A 15,067-nucleotide genomic window follows, 5' to 3' on the forward strand; every position below is an offset into this window, starting at 1 on the left:
TAGCTTTTCATTTCAAATGAAAATAAATTTTTTCATGGCTTATTTTATATTTAGAAGGAGAAAACAATATATCAAAGAACATTAATATCGACCTTGATCACAGCAAACTTCAGATTATTCCTTGGAGATAGCCTAGCTCTTCTTCCTTTGACAATTTTCTTCTTTGCTAGGTCACAATCGAAGTTATGATAACTGACTACAGAACCTGACAATTTCCACCTCACACCAACAATATATAGGACACCTTCTACTTTGGGAGTGACCGTTAGTTGTACCTGAGAAGTGAAAAGGTGCCAGTTCAGAGAATTCCCAGCGATGTCATATTAAAACTTAAGTACCAGTAAGAGGACATGTGATTTAGAAGAGGTTAAAAAATATGCATAGAAAACAGGGTATTGACTGGTCAGTAGTAGACTAATAATTGTATATTTGTTACAAAATAAAGTAGACCCAAAACATTGTGCACAGGTTGGCATCCGAAAACAAGAGATCAGGTTACGATATCTCTCATCTTTGTGGTTATTTAACCAAAATAGCTTATTCCTATGTACCAGTGAGTCGAGGAGAGAAGAAAAAAACGAATAAATTAAAAAAATAAAAATAAATGTCCAAGGTAAAAGAACCTGAAATTACCAAAACCAACATATGCACATGAGGTGAATGCCTCTCATACAGGGCACTGAAAAGGAGGTAAAAGGGATGAGGTGTACACTTTTCTAAGAGTTCAAAGGACGAGAGTATATGCCTCACAAGCATTTCCACTCTTTTGCTAAGCCTCGGGTGTTTTGGGAAACCTTTGATCAAGGCATAGCCTCAACAAGGAATATATGGTGGTGCTCTACGAGAAGTTTTATATCGAGCAATATTCATTCAGACCGATCGAAAAAACTACTCATTCAGACCAACCTTAGATGGTTTGGACTTTGAAGGATTTACCCACATCAAAGTTTCGTTTAGAAACTCCATTTGAGGAGCCTGGTCATCATCATCTTCGTTGTTGAATCCTTAGCCCATAAAGTTGGGGTTGGTTGACCAAATCATGTTTCCATACTCAATTATGTCTAAATCCATGTCATTTGTTATACAAGTTTGCACGTCCACTCTCACTGCCTCAATCCACATTCATTTGGGTCTTTATATTGCTCGTTAGAACCTTCATCTCTGACTAAGGCCATAATCAGCTTTCATTGCACTTGACCAAGCCATCTCAATCAATTCTCTTAATTTATCACGTATTGTAACTACTACGTTTTCACAAATAACAATTTTTGATGCTTGAAGTTGTGTCCGATTAGTTGATTGACAAGGAAAAAGGCTCAGTCTTTGGTATCTGGGAGTTAACTGAATCCCTGGGATGCCAAATAGAGAAGCTTCCTTCCTCCTACACCTTAACATCCCGTCGAGGGCCTCCTACACAATGGAATCAATTTGGGACATATCAGAGCTAGCTATGTGAAAAAAGAACGATTTTTTCAGTTAGGGAAGTTAATCAAGAGTACACTGTCTATTCTGCAATATATCTCAGCAATCACTCAATCTCCCTTACACGAAGCAGTCACTCAATCTCCCTTACACGAAGCAGACCTTCAAGATTAAATGCAAAGACACTCACACCATAAGAAGCGAGTTAAATAAAAAAGGGTTAGAAGCTCTAACATTGCAATAAGCTCCAAATCTAAATTGAGATCATGAGCAACTTTAGAATGAAAAGTGTACAGATTAACATCCCTCAAATGTGAAACATGAAAATTAGAAGATAGCATACCTGCCATATTATTTTCATGTTATAGGGTTAAACTAGACTAAAAACCAGAAAACTCGTGTCTTTTTTTTACAACAAGCATACTCACAACACGGGAGAACCTAGAATTCAATGCAAGGATTGTTTTAAGACAAGATTTACCATAGTTGTTTCACGTCCTCCCAACGAAAACTCAACCTCCGACAGTACAAACAAAGAACTGCCAGCATTCAGCTCCCTGCAATCATCAAGCCACCACACTCCTTTAGGTAACGGCAGAACGATTAATGACTGTTGGACAAAGGACCACACAAAAAAATTGACCAAAGAAAAAACTTCAGAAATCATTTCTACAGAAATTGACATAAATACCCAATGTTCTTCAACTTTTTGAGTTCCAAATCATTTTGAAGTCCAGTGGCTGATGCATGTCCATCCACATCATTGACATATTGATCACCTAACTCTGCCGAATAGAGTGGAATTTAAGCATCTAAATATTGGACAAAAAGATGCAAACCATGCAAATGAAATAACTTGTTTACCAGATTCCATTGAGTCAGTTTTTGTGGATAGCTGACATATGAGAGAAACATCAGAAACCGAAATTGAGATCTGAAGTGGGTTTCTGAATTCAATGTCAACTTTTATTGCTTCTGCAAGTGAATAGAACACAAAATATCAGGAAAATGATTGTACCAACAATATGTAAATTCACACTTTGCATCGTCGAGATTTTCTTTTTTACATTATTAAAATATAGGAACCACCAGGAAAGCCATTCCCTAGAACATAGAACTAAAATTGGATAATATGAAACACTTGGGTGAGTGGCTATGTGAAAATGTCCACACTAAGAAATGCAAAACAAAGGTAACACCTCTTCCCCTCAACAACACACGGCTAAAACGCTGTAGCTTACCAATTATAGAAGCAATAAACCCTGGAATTAGTGTTAGAAAAGGGTGGGAGATTATCTGTGGGCCACCACATCCCCCCCCCCCCCCAAAAAAAAAAAAAACCACTAGAAGCTCCTATGATGGATATGCACCATTGTATCTACTACCATTTAGGATAAAAGCCCATCTTTAACGAACTCTCATCCTTTATAAAAACAATCAACAAGGTCAGAGACTTCCTATAACTTAGTACAGGTCATTCGCAGCAATGTAGCCCACAATCACAGAAATTCTTAATGGTCCTTCATAGATTACTAGACATATGACAAAGTTATTGACAATTGGCATAATGGTTTCAAAAATATTTCTTTCATTAAATCCCCCAAAATAACGAAGAAAGAACATGCATCCCGAAGCTGACTTGTCCGCTAATCATGAACTAGTAATATAAGTCTCTAGTCCCCTGAAATTTGAAGTGAGAAATTGCACCTCTCTATACTCGAGCAGAAAAATTAAATGTCCTATTATCCACATAGGCACTTTGCGCAAAGAAAATAAAAATGATCTCAGATGAGAAATTATGAAACCATAGCTGAATCCAAAAAAAAAAAAAAACTGAAAGAAGTTGCATACCTCCTGCTACACAAATATTAGAATCGTTAAATTTCTTCGAGTTTTTGGGTTGTGATTCCAGCCAATTGCCTCTTATGGTAGGCACTGATGGAACCATATCCTCCTCCAAAGATTGCCACACGCTTTCTCTAACATCAACCTGGATGTTTAAATTGTAACAAAAATATTAACAAGAGGCCAATATTAAAGTCCAAACCAAATCTATGAACTCCAAACATGCTTAACCACTCAGGTTTAAGCTAGTTAAATGGTTTACCAAGAGAGCAATGATTCACACTATCAAAGGGCAATTCAATAAAGGTTGAAGACCTAATTAATAGGCATAAGCTTCAATAATGTCAGTATAAGTATGAATCTTATATTATAATATATTTAAGTAAAAGTTAACACATAATTAGAACCCTAAAGGCTACAACAATGAATAATGATATTTGGGGTTCCTTTTTGTAGCAGTTCGCCTTTCTAAGAACCATGCCAAGGACAATTGTTGGCATTTTTCTCAGTTGGCATATCTCAACCATTTCTCCTTGTGCTCTTTGGAGATTCCTTTCCTTTCACATTTTTTCGATGAATTCAGAAGAAAGAAAATAGGAAGGCTTCTATACTGGAAGAAAGCAGGAAAAGGTTTGTTCCACTCATCCTGCAGCTACTGATGCTCACACAAGGTTTTTAAGAAATATTTTTGTTCTTGATAAGAAGTCGTTGCAGGTGTACATTGGAAGAGCTCTTTTGGTCTAGGAATCGATCAAAGAAATGACCACCAATAATCATCTAATTAGTCAAGTAATTCTCTTTCCCCTGAATTTTCTTCTGATTTACCTATTGTTGGAGTAATTAATTATATTCCTAATGTAAAGGGGTTATATAATTCTTAATGAAGTATGGGGAAATTAATGAATATTTAATTATAAGAAAGTGAGAAGGGCTCATTTAAAACCCTAATCACATTTTCTCCCTATCTGTTTTCTTTCTTCCTTCTTTTTCTTCTTCTCTTATCAATCCATTTCTAGGGTATCTTACTATTAGTTTATAAAAAAGGAGGTATCTTACTATTACAACTTGGCATTTTTTTTTCTAGCTTTCGTGTGTTAGATGTATCAGTATTTTATGTGTCATAAGAGCATCTTTGTAATATCATTTGTTTTCTAGTTTTTTATATACCACAGTTCATAGTGAGAAAGTCAAGTTCAACTTCTCCCACTTTTTCCATTCTTTTCTTCTTTTCGTCTTTTCTAAACCTTTCTGATCTTCTACATAGTATTAGAGTCACTAGTGGCCAGATTTTGATTTTCTCTCCTCTTCTTCTTTCCTCTTTTGGTATAAACCAGATTTTTCTGATATGATTTGTACTCGTTATCATCTTGGTGGTTAAAATCCTCTGTTTGGAGGATTTTGACGCCGTGGTTGGAAAATATACCTAATGTGATCATAGATCGGGGATTTTCATCAGTTATTAGTGGTTGGTTGTGGTGCGGTGTGGTGTTTAGATTCCAGATTGTATTTTTGGCCTTTATGTACCCTGCAATTTCATCTTTAGCTTTTATCTAGAAAGGATTTTGGAGCCCTGCGATTTTATCTAGAGGGATTTTAGAACCTGCGACTTCACTGAAATAGATTTATCTTTTGGAGGTTTTTCGCACATCTTGGCTATAAGGAATTCATGTGAAATTTTTTGAGAGTAGAAAATCATTCACAAAAATATCTAAAAACCTCTAAATAAATTAATTTTGTGGGGGAAGCATTGAAAATTGTAAAGCAACTTAGTTGATTCTTGGGCAATCAGTTATTTCATCATGAAGCAAAAGATTATCTTGGGTATATCTACTGATTTGGTTGGAATTCAAATGACTGTTATTCTCTTAAATGAAAGTAGCTACATACAGTGGTCGAAGGTTATGGAAATCTTTCTGAAGGCCAAGGGCAAGAAATCTCATCTAACCAAAACAAAGTTTGATTCTCTTGATGAAAAGCCATTGAGGTATGGGAACAAGAAGATGCTTAGATTGTTACTTGATTGTGGAACAGTATGGAGCCAGAGATCAATGTTAATTTTATGTTTTTGTATATTGCAAAGGAGATTTGGAAATGAGTGAGGTATATGCATTCGGGATCTAATAATATTACTCGAATTTATAAGATCACTTGACATTATTTCTCTTTACAGCAAGATGATAAAACTCTAGATCGGACATTCGCTTCACTGATGTGTAAGTATGAAGAGTTGAATCAATATCAACCCATTTCCAATGATATCCTTCAAATGAAGAAGCAAAGGGAGGATATAGATGTTATTCGTCTTCTTTCATCCTTCCAATTAGAGTATGATTCAGTCAAGTCAAAGATTTTAGGAAGTCTTGATCTTTCTTCCTTGATAGATGTTTTCTCCAGACTAAAGAAAATCACTCCACCAGACAATGGCAAACCTATGATTGATCGCTTTGCTTTGGCTACTATCGGAGATCGTGGTGGTTGTGGTCACAAAGGTAATCATGGGAGGCCATGGTGGTGGTTGTGGAGGTAGATGTGGTAGTAGAAATTCAGGGGTGGCCATGGAGGTCATGAATTCGAAAGTGTACCCATTGCTATAAGGATGAGCACACTATTGACTTTTGTTGGGATCTTCATGGGAAACCAATTGTCCATCATGCCTCATTATCTTTAGCTCAAAATGTTGTTCAGCCTACTATAGCATCAAACTAGAGTATAGAGAATGAATCCATTGTCCTTTCTCGAGAGGAGTATGATAAACTAGTTTCCAACTCATCAGCTACTGCTACTTTAGCCCAGACAGGTAAGGTATCCACTTGTTCATTATCATCTACAAGCCACTGGATCATTGATTCTAGTGCATCAAATCATGACAAGAAATTCTCACTTGTTATTATTTGTTTCTCTATCTTCTTGTCAAAACGTTAAATTAGCTAATGGGTCATTTTCAAAAGATGTTGGGTTAGGAACTTCACAACCCAATCCTAATCTTTCTTTATCCTTGATATTTTATGTTCCTAAATTTCCATTTGATCTTCTTTCTGTAAGATAACTTACCAAGAAATTGAATTGTTCAATGACATGTTTACCTTCTCATTGTCCGTATCTAAAGAAGATGATTGGTGGCGGGTGTGAAGTAGATGGTATGTATCTTCTCGACAGTGCTCCAATCCAACAGCTCTTCATTCATCTTCTACCTTTGAGTGACATTGTCGGCTTGGTCATCATTTTCATCATGTTTTACGGAGTCTACTTCCTGTTTTAAATAAAGACTTCACACTTAACTGTGAAGCGTGTCAATTTAGAAATCACCATTAAGTGTCTTTTTCACTTAGTATGAGGCCTAGAGAATCCAATCATTTTCGTTTGGTACATTCTGATATATGGGGGCCTTCCCCACTACTTATTTAGGTTTTAAATATTTTGTTATTTTTGGTTGTTTTTAATGAAGGATTATTCTGAGTTGTTAGATATATTTCACCAGTTTCATATGGAAATTTGAACTCAAGTTGGTTGGGTTTACATTCTGAAAATGCTAAAGAATTTTTCTTGGTCGTTATACTACTTATTTGCAGTCTCACAAAATCATTCATAAATTATTGTTGAATAACTCTTATGTTCTTAGTTTTACAGGTCTTTTGTCATTTTTAATCTTTTCACTTATTAGATCATGTAATCACCTTAAAGCCTAATTAGGGCTGAGTAATTAATTATTTTTTTATTGCTCTCTTATTTTCAACTTTGTATCAGAGCGGGCCTTTCTTTCCTCCACGTCACCCAAATCATATCTCCATGTGCTTTGGCCCAATCCCGCCCAGACATGCGGGGGCGTGTTGAGTTTGGTCCCGCATCAAACATAAACTGCCTTGTCTCTTTCCTTAAAAGCCTAATTAGGGCTTAGTAATTAATTAATTTTTTACTGTTCTCTTATTTTCAACTATTATCTTGTGTTCATATCCCTCAACAAAATGGGTAGCTAAACGTAAAAACTGTTACCTTCTTGAGGTTGCTCGTGTCTTAATGTTTCAGACGAAAGTTCCCAAATACTAGTCATTTCATCAATTGTATGTTTATTATTGTCCTTGATGGTACTTCTCCACATCAAATTTTATTTCCTAATTGTCCTATTTTTCATCTTCTTCATGTTTTTAAGTGTGTGTTTTGTTCATCACTCAGGTCCTGATTGTGACAAATTAGATCCCAAGAGCTTGAAATGGGTATTTCCTAGGTACTCTCGTACCCGAAAGGGTTACCGGTGTTATAATCCCACATTACGCTAACACTTTGTCTGTGTTGTTACATTTTTTGTGTCTACACCATGCTTCTCTATTGGGTTATTTGTTGATGCTACATTCGAGAGTGTTCCTTTACTTGTTCATGTTCCTATTTTCAAACCCAATCCTACTCCACAATTTCGAGTTTATCATAAGAGGATCACTTCTGCACCACCAATTTGTCGTCGAAAATCCATCTCCACCTCCTGTACAGTTGTACTGATACCTCCTTCCGCTCAGGTAATGGATGTTGCTTCATCTTCTAGTGAATTACCTATCGCTATTCGCAAAAGTACCCGTTTTTGTGTTTCTAGACATCCTATCTCTAATTTTGTTTCTTATGCTTCATTATCTTCTCCAATATCTTCTTTTATTTCCATTGTCTCTTCTGTTTTTATTCCTAAGAATCTCCAAGATTATTAATCTCACCCAGGATGGAGGACAGCTATTATTAATGAGATGGATGTTGTACACCATAATGATATTTGGTCTTTGATTTCTCTTCCTCCTAGGAAGCATGTTGTCGTTTGTAGGTAGGTCTACGTTGTTAAATTTTATCCTGATGGTACAATTGATAGACTGAAAGATTGGTCAGTTGCTAAGGGATACACACAGATTTATGGAGTTGACTTATGTCGAGATTTTTTCACCAATTACGAAAATTACTTTGGTTTGAGTGTTGATTTTGTTATGTCTGACTAGCCCTTGTATCAGTTAGATGTAAAAAATATCTTCCTACATGGTGATTTACATGAGGAAGTGTATATAGAGCAACCACCTAGGTTTGTTGCTCAGGGGGAGATTGGAAAAGTGTGTAACCTTCAGAAAGCACAATGGTTTGAAACAATCTTCACGGGCATGGTTTGGTAAGTTCAGTGACGCAGTTCTTGCATTTGGGATGATGCGATGTTAGCCAGATCATTCAATTTTCCATCAGAAAACTGAAAAGGGGTATGTGTTGTTGATAACATTGTATTGACTAGTAGTGATGTGATGGGATACAGAGGTCGAAGTCTTATCTTCAACAACAATGTCATACCAAGGACTTAGGAAAATTGAGGTATTTCCTTGGTATTTAAGTAAATCGTTCAGATTGTGATATTAGTCTCTATCAGAGAAAGTATGTATTAGATTTGTTAGAAGAGATAGGTTAACTTCGGTCTAAACCAGTGAGTACCCCTATACAGGTGAACAGGGAGATATATTTAATGATCCCAACAGATACAGGAGGTTAGTTGGAAAGTTGAATTACCTCACCATCACAAAATCAGATTTCTCACATGTTAGTATTGTGAGTCAGTTTATAGAAGCACCTAGGATGCCACACTAGATAGTTGTTCAATGTATGAGGTACCTAAAGGGATCACCAGGATGTGGTTTGTTGTACAAATCTAATGGTCATACTCAAATTGAGGGATAAATAGATACAGATTGGGTTGGTTCTCCCTCAGACAAGAGGTCTACCATAGGTTATTGTACCTTCATAGGAGGTAATCGTGTATAATGGAAAAGCAAAAAACAAACAGTGATGGCCAGGTCAAGTGCAGAAAATGAATAAAGCCATGTCTCATACTTCTTGTGAACTTATTTAGTTGAGACATTTTCTCCAGGAGATTGGTTTCATATTAGACACCTATGAGTGTTATATGTGATAACTAGACAGTCATGCATATAACTTCCAATCCGATATGTCACGAGCAAACGAAGCATATCGAGGTGCACTGTCATATTGTTCGTGAGAAGCTTCTTAGTGGTGAAATTGCCACAACACATGTCAAGTCTAAAGATCAACTTGTTGATCTGTTTACTTAGTCGTTGGGAAGTGATAAGGTTACTTTTTTGTGTAACAAGCTGGGATTATATGATATATATATATATATTCTCCAAATTGAGGGGGAGTGTTAGATATATCAATATTTTATATATGTGCCATAAGCGCATCTTTGTAATTTCACTTGTTTTCTAGTTTTATATATACCACAGTTCATAGTGAGAGTCAAGTTAAACTCCTCCCACTTTCTCCATTATTTTCTTCTTCTGTTCTCTAAACCTTAATCTGATCTTCTACAGTGTAGAACATGGGGGTGACGTCAGCGACAATACAACTAATGTCAACGACTGTACGGTCAACCAAGTGAGTCTAGCGATGGACATGAATTGAATTGTAGGGGATTTATTAGGAATTTTGATAATTTTTCAAAAAATATTTATGAAAATTTCTGAAAAAAAATCAATTTTGGTGAATCGTTATGTCTGATTACCTAGGGGTTTTCTAGTTTGATTTGTCGCATGGATTGGGTGGAAATCAAAATTTCAAATCTAATGGAAGTGGTCTCATCCAATTCTCAGTGAAGTTTCTCACCTCATAGTATTACCACCCACCTTATATTTCTGATTTAAAAAAAAAATCAATTTATCCTCAGGTACATCTAGACAGATTGAGACCACTCCAAGAAATTGGTACCATCGAGTTTGAGAGTCGTAATCTAAGCACTTAGATTATCACCATAACCTCCAAGAGTAGGAACATTCAATGGAACCCCTGAACTTGAAGCGTGTAGTGTAGAGCTACAGCCAATCGACACTTGGGTCAACATTCAATGGAACTGTATTTTGCGGAGAATGGGACAGTTCATTAGAGTTCATGTACCCATATTTCTTGACAAAATGGAGCGACCGAGGAAAAAAATCGTCATCTTCTTGAAGTTGTGTGGGGGTCAAGGTTATTTATGCATGTCCCCAAGAAATTTTGGACTAATGATCTACTCACAGCTACGTACCTTATCAATTGGAGGCCATCCAGAGTTCTTTAGTTTCAGTTTTTACTTCAATTGTTGGTTCATGGTCAGTCTTCTTTCCATTTACCCCTTCGAGTTTTTGTATGTCTCTATTTTGTCCACATTTTAGGCCCATATCGTACAAAACTTGATGCTAAAGCCATTTGAGTTATTTTTTTAGGCTACTCTTTGACACAAAAAGGATATCGATGCCTTGACCCTTCTACTAGCAAACAATATGTCACAATGGATGTTAAGTTTTGAGTCTACACCTTTCTTTCATCTGATTTTCCCTCTTCAGAGGTAGACACTATAGAAAAGAGGGTGTATTCATCTTCGTCATTACCTCTTTCAGTTCCAATTCTAGTGCTTTGACTTCTTCATCACAAAAGCTAATAGATAAAGGGAACGAACTTCAAGATTATACCCGATGACAAAAGATGGTCCCGTACCTCCCGTTGATCACACTAACGTATTCCTAATTGTCTCCGGCATGTCGCGCTTTTGTTTCTTCCATTTTTCAGTTCTTATTTTTCATAGTGTTGCAGAGGCTAAAAAGGATACCTGAATGGAGAACCACAATTGAAGAAGAAATGGATGCCCTTCTGAAAAACAAAACTTGGGAGATGGTTGCCTTACCGAAAGGGAAAGAACCAGTAGGATGTATGTGGGTCTTCATTGTGGAACACAGAGCTGACAGCATAGTTGAGCAATACAAAGCAAGATTTGTAACCAAGGGATATACACAGACTCAGGGTATATATTATACTGAGACTTTTGCCCTGATTGCTAAGATGAACCCTATTCGGGTCATGTTATCTCTAGCTTCTAATTTATCTTAACCTTTACATCAGTTAGTTGTAAAAAATGTCTTCCTGAATGGAGTACTTGAGGACGAAGTGTGTATGCATCCTCCGGATTAGCCAGGGCATGATGATCCTCAAAATGAAGGAAAAAGACCATAGATTGAAAAAACGTACTTATGAGTTCAAACAGTCTCCTAACACCATGTTCAGTAGGTTCAGTAAGGCAATCAAGCCAGAGGGGTATTCTCAATCATGTTGATCGTACTTCTTTGTTACGACGAGGGAACAAGAGTTTATTAATATACTCATATATGCATGGGCACAATAAGAAAATAAGAAGGCACAGAGCAAAAATATATTCTTTTACAAAAAATATCCTCTTGACTGACACCGATATGCAAACACTGCACAAACATTACAACATGAAAAAATTAACCTCATTTGATTGGTACTAGTTGTGAAGGAAACCATAATGATAGAGAGGAAACTCTCTCTTTCTCTCTCTCACGTGCACACACATTCACAATGATGAAACAATATATTCATCAGGATTATTGATACAAATATCAGACTGAATTCTACAGAAAATGGCTAATAAGGTGAGGGAAACCGAAAAGAAACAAGCAGCCAAACTTACAGCAGTAGATGACGCATAAGTTCGATGATCTTCAAAAATGACTTTCAGTGAGGGTATGATGACAACCGGCAACTGAAGCCTGAATACCTCAAATGTTTTCCCCATCTTCTAAATCAGGTATATAGACCAGCAAGGACAGTTAATATTGTGCAGAACAGGAGTAATCAAATGCTTTTTAATTGGTCAGAAATTGGAACAGCATAATGAAAGGCAACATACAGGCCACCACTAGTGTTCACCTGAACAATTTGAAGAAAGTCCCTCAGGAATAACTCTTGTGTCGCTGCGGACTGGTGACTACAAGCGAGGACTTCCAACATATGTTTGATTGCAACATCAAATATCCCAAGAATAGCATACCACCTAAATCAAATGACAGTATCTATCAACAAGCTAAAAACATTCTAAATTCCACAGCAGAATAGGTCTGCCATGCAAATCAAACAAAACAAATTCAGAAGAAAACTTACTTTCCAATATGGAAATGCATATGATCATTAATATAGTTCCAAGCATTCCCTTTGTAAACAGAAAGAGCATTTTTATAGGCACGAATTGCATGTTTTCTCTGGATGAGCAAAACATGATAAATGTTTTGTAAGGCATGACAACATTATAAACACCGAAAGTAAAATTTGCATAATTCAGTGATAGGTACCTGGTCAGATATGTAGTAACGGTTACCCGCTAGTACAAGATGAAACCCATACTTGCGTAACATGGGGGGATTGGACACCAAATAGCAGTAAGATGCCTGCTCGAGCATTACTGCTGCATGTAAAGAAGGCTCCTAAGAAAAGGAAATTTGTAAGAGGCAAAACACACCATGCTTAATTGTACTCAATCGTAGGAAATTACAATCTACCTCATTGGACAAGCGAAAGTAAACACCAGCAGCCTCTTTATATTGATCCCTGGCCTTCAGCATTTCTGTCCACCAGAGACCACACCTTGTAGCATTTCGCTGACCGGATGACCCAAGTTTCTGAATAGATCAACATTAAAATGAGGAATAACAATCCTAAAGAAGCTAGAAAATAGAAACCCTACTAGAATTAGGAAACTACTTAAGACTAACTAGAATTGTACATGTCCTGCATACAACTTTCCTACAAGAACTTCTCGTGTGCATATATCTATATATAAGTAATCACGTCAAGCAGGGCTACCCAACAAGCCTAGCTCCTAAACCCAAACCCAGTCCATGATAGCCCTAGTTGAATATCTTAGATGTTGATTCATATATATTTAGTAACGAATATATTAAAGCTTGAATGAAATACTTAATAGTTTGTTCAATTGATCAACTTTTTTATATATTAAGGTGTACGCAATTAACTTGAAATTACTCACATTTTCATGCAGAATAATATTGTTTTCTTACAGTTCAAATTTGAAATACTTGTGCATACATGGTTGATCTTCATTTCCACACTCCATACGGGTCTTACTGCATTTTGATGATTTATTAGTGTGCTTTACCGTCTGTTTTACTACTACTACAATTTCAATTAAAATATTTCCTTCATTTCTAAAACATTTCCATGAAATGCGGATTAACTTCCACAATGATCTAATTCATTTCTTATGGATAAAACAAATGCTCATATTCAAAAAGGAAACCCTTTGGTGTATGTTTATTTGCATTTGATGTGGCATTGGTTATGATGAGAAAAGAGGAGACGGATGTCTACATTGAGTGCGACTTTAGTAAGGGACTAAGGGCATACCAAGAGATGAAGTACTTGTCAAGATTTACTGCCAAAAGAAATGAAGATATTGCCCAATGAAATAAGAGTTGGATGGCCAAAGTGGGTATGTGCGACTATAGCGCTATATTACCGATATATTCCAAACAAGACAAAGCAAAAAAAATTATAAGATCATAGTAAAACTAGCTATGCTTTATGGAAAAAGTTTGGAAACTGAAGCAACAAGTTCATCAAATGAGCATAATGAAGATGGTTGAGAGGAAAAACTAAGCCAAATTAGAGATTAATCTAGAGGCAAAATTCTCGTAACACAATTGTGTCTTTCTTTGCAAGTATCCCATAAGCATTGGATGATAATACATCGAGTCTTGATTACACCCTTAAGCATGATCCAACATGTACCAAACTGAAGAAAAGTTCTTATCACACTTCTCTAGGGACAAGAATGGAAAGGAAAAATGCTATCACAGAAGCTCCAAAACATACGAAGAAACACATATTCAGTATAATGTTTTTGCTGCTTATGAAAGCTGCCTAGAGGATTTTTTAAGCATAATTGTTCATGTGATAGGGAAAACAAAAGGTGACTTGAAAAAAAGTTTAGACTACTCTATCAAGTAAGCCAAGAAGGAACAAAACTTGTAACAAACAATTGCCAAAATATATATCACTGAAGATCTGACTTTGGAGTTCAATTTCCATCTTCCATAAGATGGTTGAGAAGAGTAACAGATTAAATCTAGCTTTTAGAGTAAATAGTAAAACTAAATGTTTAACTAAGAACTACTAATTACATTTTACAACCTGTCGATTCATAAGCTAATCTAGGATTGCATAATTACAACCTAGCAACAAAGGAGTAGGCATACCACATAAGCACTAAAAGCATTTTCCATGCAATACTCAGCTTCCTTTCGGGATTGATCCAACATAAAGTAGGTAAGTCCCAGTATCTCCTGCATGAGAGCATACACAAATCAAATCTGTCGTAGACATTTACAAGGGAAAGCCTATTCATTGTCTATAGTAAAGCAAATAGAAGAATAGAGGATGTACAGAAATCAACAATCATGTAAACAATTACAATGGCCATAGAAGCTTGGTTGAAAAATGCAAATAAGCAAAACCCAAAGCAACAAAAGAGGAAAGCACATCACACTAAAATGCAATGAAAATGGTGAATGAAAGTTCGTTTACAATGAGCAAGCATGTTTTCGCACAATCGCTAAACTTCTAATGAGCCTTCTATTTTTTAGCCACTTGACAAAATCGTTAACGACTCCATAACTTTTTATCCATCTTCATGTGTCTTTCAGGATCTCTAGACGAAGAGGACAATTGAAACAGCCCTAGGGGCTGTCATACAAACAGATTCTACAGGAAACTGCAGAATTATAACATCCTACATCAGTATTTGAAGTCAAGTCTGTTTTGGCAGGTCTTTTGAATCATATTAACGATCATTTAAAGAGGAATTATAGCGTCCACTTGTGTTGGACAAAAAAAATCTAACACCAATAAGCTTGTGGCACATCCATCTGTGCAAAACAGGTTTCCATTTTTTCTAATTTCTTTTTCTTTTTTTAAATAAAATTTTTTC

General features: G+C 36.1%; 1 protein-coding gene across 3 annotated transcripts in view; it reads right to left on the reverse strand.

Annotated features, from left to right (window-relative positions):
- Window positions 1-15,067, reverse strand: part of LOC147392493 (Tetratricopeptide repeat (TPR)-like superfamily protein) — a 29,830-nt gene that overhangs the window by 3,830 nt on the left and 10,933 nt on the right. For 2 of the 3 annotated variants that reach the window (XM_086459981.1, XM_086459982.1), the window contains 11 exons: window positions 14,337-14,423; window positions 12,621-12,740; window positions 12,414-12,545; window positions 12,226-12,323; window positions 11,995-12,118; window positions 11,756-11,863; window positions 3,274-3,412; window positions 2,287-2,397; window positions 2,114-2,207; window positions 1,904-1,979; window positions 93-275 (listed from right to left, as the gene is read on the reverse strand). In XM_086459981.1, the coding sequence (XP_086316107.1) occupies window positions 93-275; window positions 1,904-1,979; window positions 2,114-2,207; window positions 2,287-2,397; window positions 3,274-3,412; window positions 11,756-11,863; window positions 11,995-12,118; window positions 12,226-12,323; window positions 12,414-12,545; window positions 12,621-12,740; window positions 14,337-14,423 (1,272 nt within the window). The remainder of the gene's footprint in view (window positions 1-92; window positions 276-1,903; window positions 1,980-2,113; window positions 2,208-2,286; window positions 2,398-3,273; window positions 3,413-11,755; window positions 11,864-11,994; window positions 12,119-12,225; window positions 12,324-12,413; window positions 12,546-12,620; window positions 12,741-14,336; window positions 14,424-15,067) is intronic. The other variant, XM_086459983.1, reaches the window with a different exon arrangement.

The sequence above is a fragment of the Akebia trifoliata genome, chromosome 11, assembly GCF_017979445.1.
Source record: "Akebia trifoliata isolate Shusen 1 chromosome 11, ASM1797944v1, whole genome shotgun sequence".
Classification (NCBI taxonomy): Eukaryota; Viridiplantae; Streptophyta; class Magnoliopsida; order Ranunculales; family Lardizabalaceae; genus Akebia; species Akebia trifoliata.